Source organism: Gossypium raimondii, chromosome 4 (genome assembly GCF_025698545.1).
Source record: "Gossypium raimondii isolate GPD5lz chromosome 4, ASM2569854v1, whole genome shotgun sequence".
Lineage (NCBI taxonomy): Eukaryota > Viridiplantae > Streptophyta > Magnoliopsida > Malvales > Malvaceae > Gossypium > Gossypium raimondii.
Window position 1 is genome coordinate 1,807,980 of NC_068568.1, and position 1,593 is coordinate 1,809,572.

At 38.4% G+C, this 1,593-nt stretch overlaps 1 protein-coding gene across 1 annotated transcript; it reads right to left on the reverse strand.

Moving 5' to 3' along the window:
• Positions 1 to 229: 229 nt before the first annotated feature.
• On the reverse strand, positions 230 to 853 carry LOC128040622 (uncharacterized). Its single transcript, XM_052629869.1, has one exon. The coding sequence runs from the start codon at positions 851 to 853 to the stop codon at positions 230 to 232; it is 624 nt and encodes a 207-aa protein (XP_052485829.1).
• Between the last annotated feature and the right edge of the window lie 740 nt (positions 854 to 1,593).

Below are 1,593 nucleotides of genomic sequence, written 5' to 3' on the forward strand. Positions count from 1 at the left end.
TGTAAGTGAAAAATACAAATTTTTAAATTTTAAACTGAAGGAGAAAGCATGAAAGGGAGTAGACTTTGACACATAATAAAAATCTTCTCTTTGAGGAAACCATTCAGAAATGCTGACTTAACATCTAACTGGTGAACTCTCCATTGCTTGTGAGTAGCCAAGGCAAACAGAAGCTTAATTGTGTCAGCCTTGCTATTGGAGAAAATGTCTCCATAAAATCAATGCCATATTACTGGTTGTAGCCTTTCACCACAAGCCTTGCCGTGTGTTTATTTAATGAGCCATCAGCATTATACTTGGCTCTAAACACCCACTTAACACCAATGACCTTAAGTAATGAGATTTTAGACTCAAACTTTTCAAGAAGTGTGGTGATGACCTTTTCAACAACCCTGCTCTCACTGAAGTCTTCTCCAAGGAGCCTAATACTGTTGACGGTGGTCATTATCCTGTCTGAGTACTGCTTGATAGTATTTGATTCTCTCATCTTCAGGTTCTTAAAGTCTCTTTTGAGATTGATCACTTGTTGCTGCCTTGTCTTATCTGAACCCATGAACCCCTCATTCAGCTTCTCCCATGCTTGCTTAGGTGAGTCACAAGCCATTATCCGAGTGAAGATCACATCGGATACTCCATTCTGCAAGCAGGCCATCGCTTTATGCTTCTTAGCACAGTCTTCACTGTGTTGCCTGGTCTTTGCAATGGTGGGATTGGCCCTCAATGGAGGTGGTTCAGTATCATTTTCAACCACATTCCACAAATCATGCGCCTGAAGGTATGTCTTCATCTTAATCACCCAAATGTGGTAGTTTTCACTAGTGAACACAGGTGGTGGAGGTGGTGTAAAACTCATTTTGCAACAGCAAGGTCAACAACTTTTTGTTTCTTTCTTCTCAAGCTTTTAATCTCAAAATAAGGCAACCAAAAACAACCAACAATAGAGGCCCTCAAAGATGACAGGCTCTGATTACTATTTGTTGGAACATTGGCAGCAGCAAAAGAAGTAAAACAAAAACAAAAATGAAAGAACTGAAGCAAAGAGAGAAATGAGACTTTTTCACAAAAAGATAACAGAAAAATTCATTACTTGATTTTCATTCAAAGTTTGAAATATATGAGTTACAAAAAATAAGTTACCTAATGAATTAACTGCTCCCACTAATACATGACTAACATTAGCTTAAATTACACACAAAGGAAGCTGACATATCAGCTATTACATCAATTCAAATCATAAACTAATCCTACTAAAATTGTGAACAAATTACAAGTAAACTAGACAAAGTTACATAGGAACAAATTAAACAAATTAATTGTTACATTCGGTTCAGCTCCAATGCTGACTTGTAAGTAAACTTGCTGCTGGTGTTGAGATGAACTGTAGCTGCTGGTCTCCTGTTGCATTGCAGGCCAAAGTTTAACAAAGAAAACCAGAAACCATGATATACTTCATCGCTTGAGCAAATAAGCTCTCTCTCTACCCTGCTCTCACCCACACTCTGTTGAAAGCTTTACCGTCTTGTTTAGCATAAAGAGTGAGTCTAGCATGGACCCTTGGTTCAACCAAGTCGCTTCATGCACTGCCACTGATGT

Coding starts and splice junctions, on each gene's coding strand:
- LOC128040622 (XM_052629869.1), bottom strand. CDS start 853: ATGAGTTTTACACCACCTCCACCACCTGTGTTCACTAGTGAAAACTAC.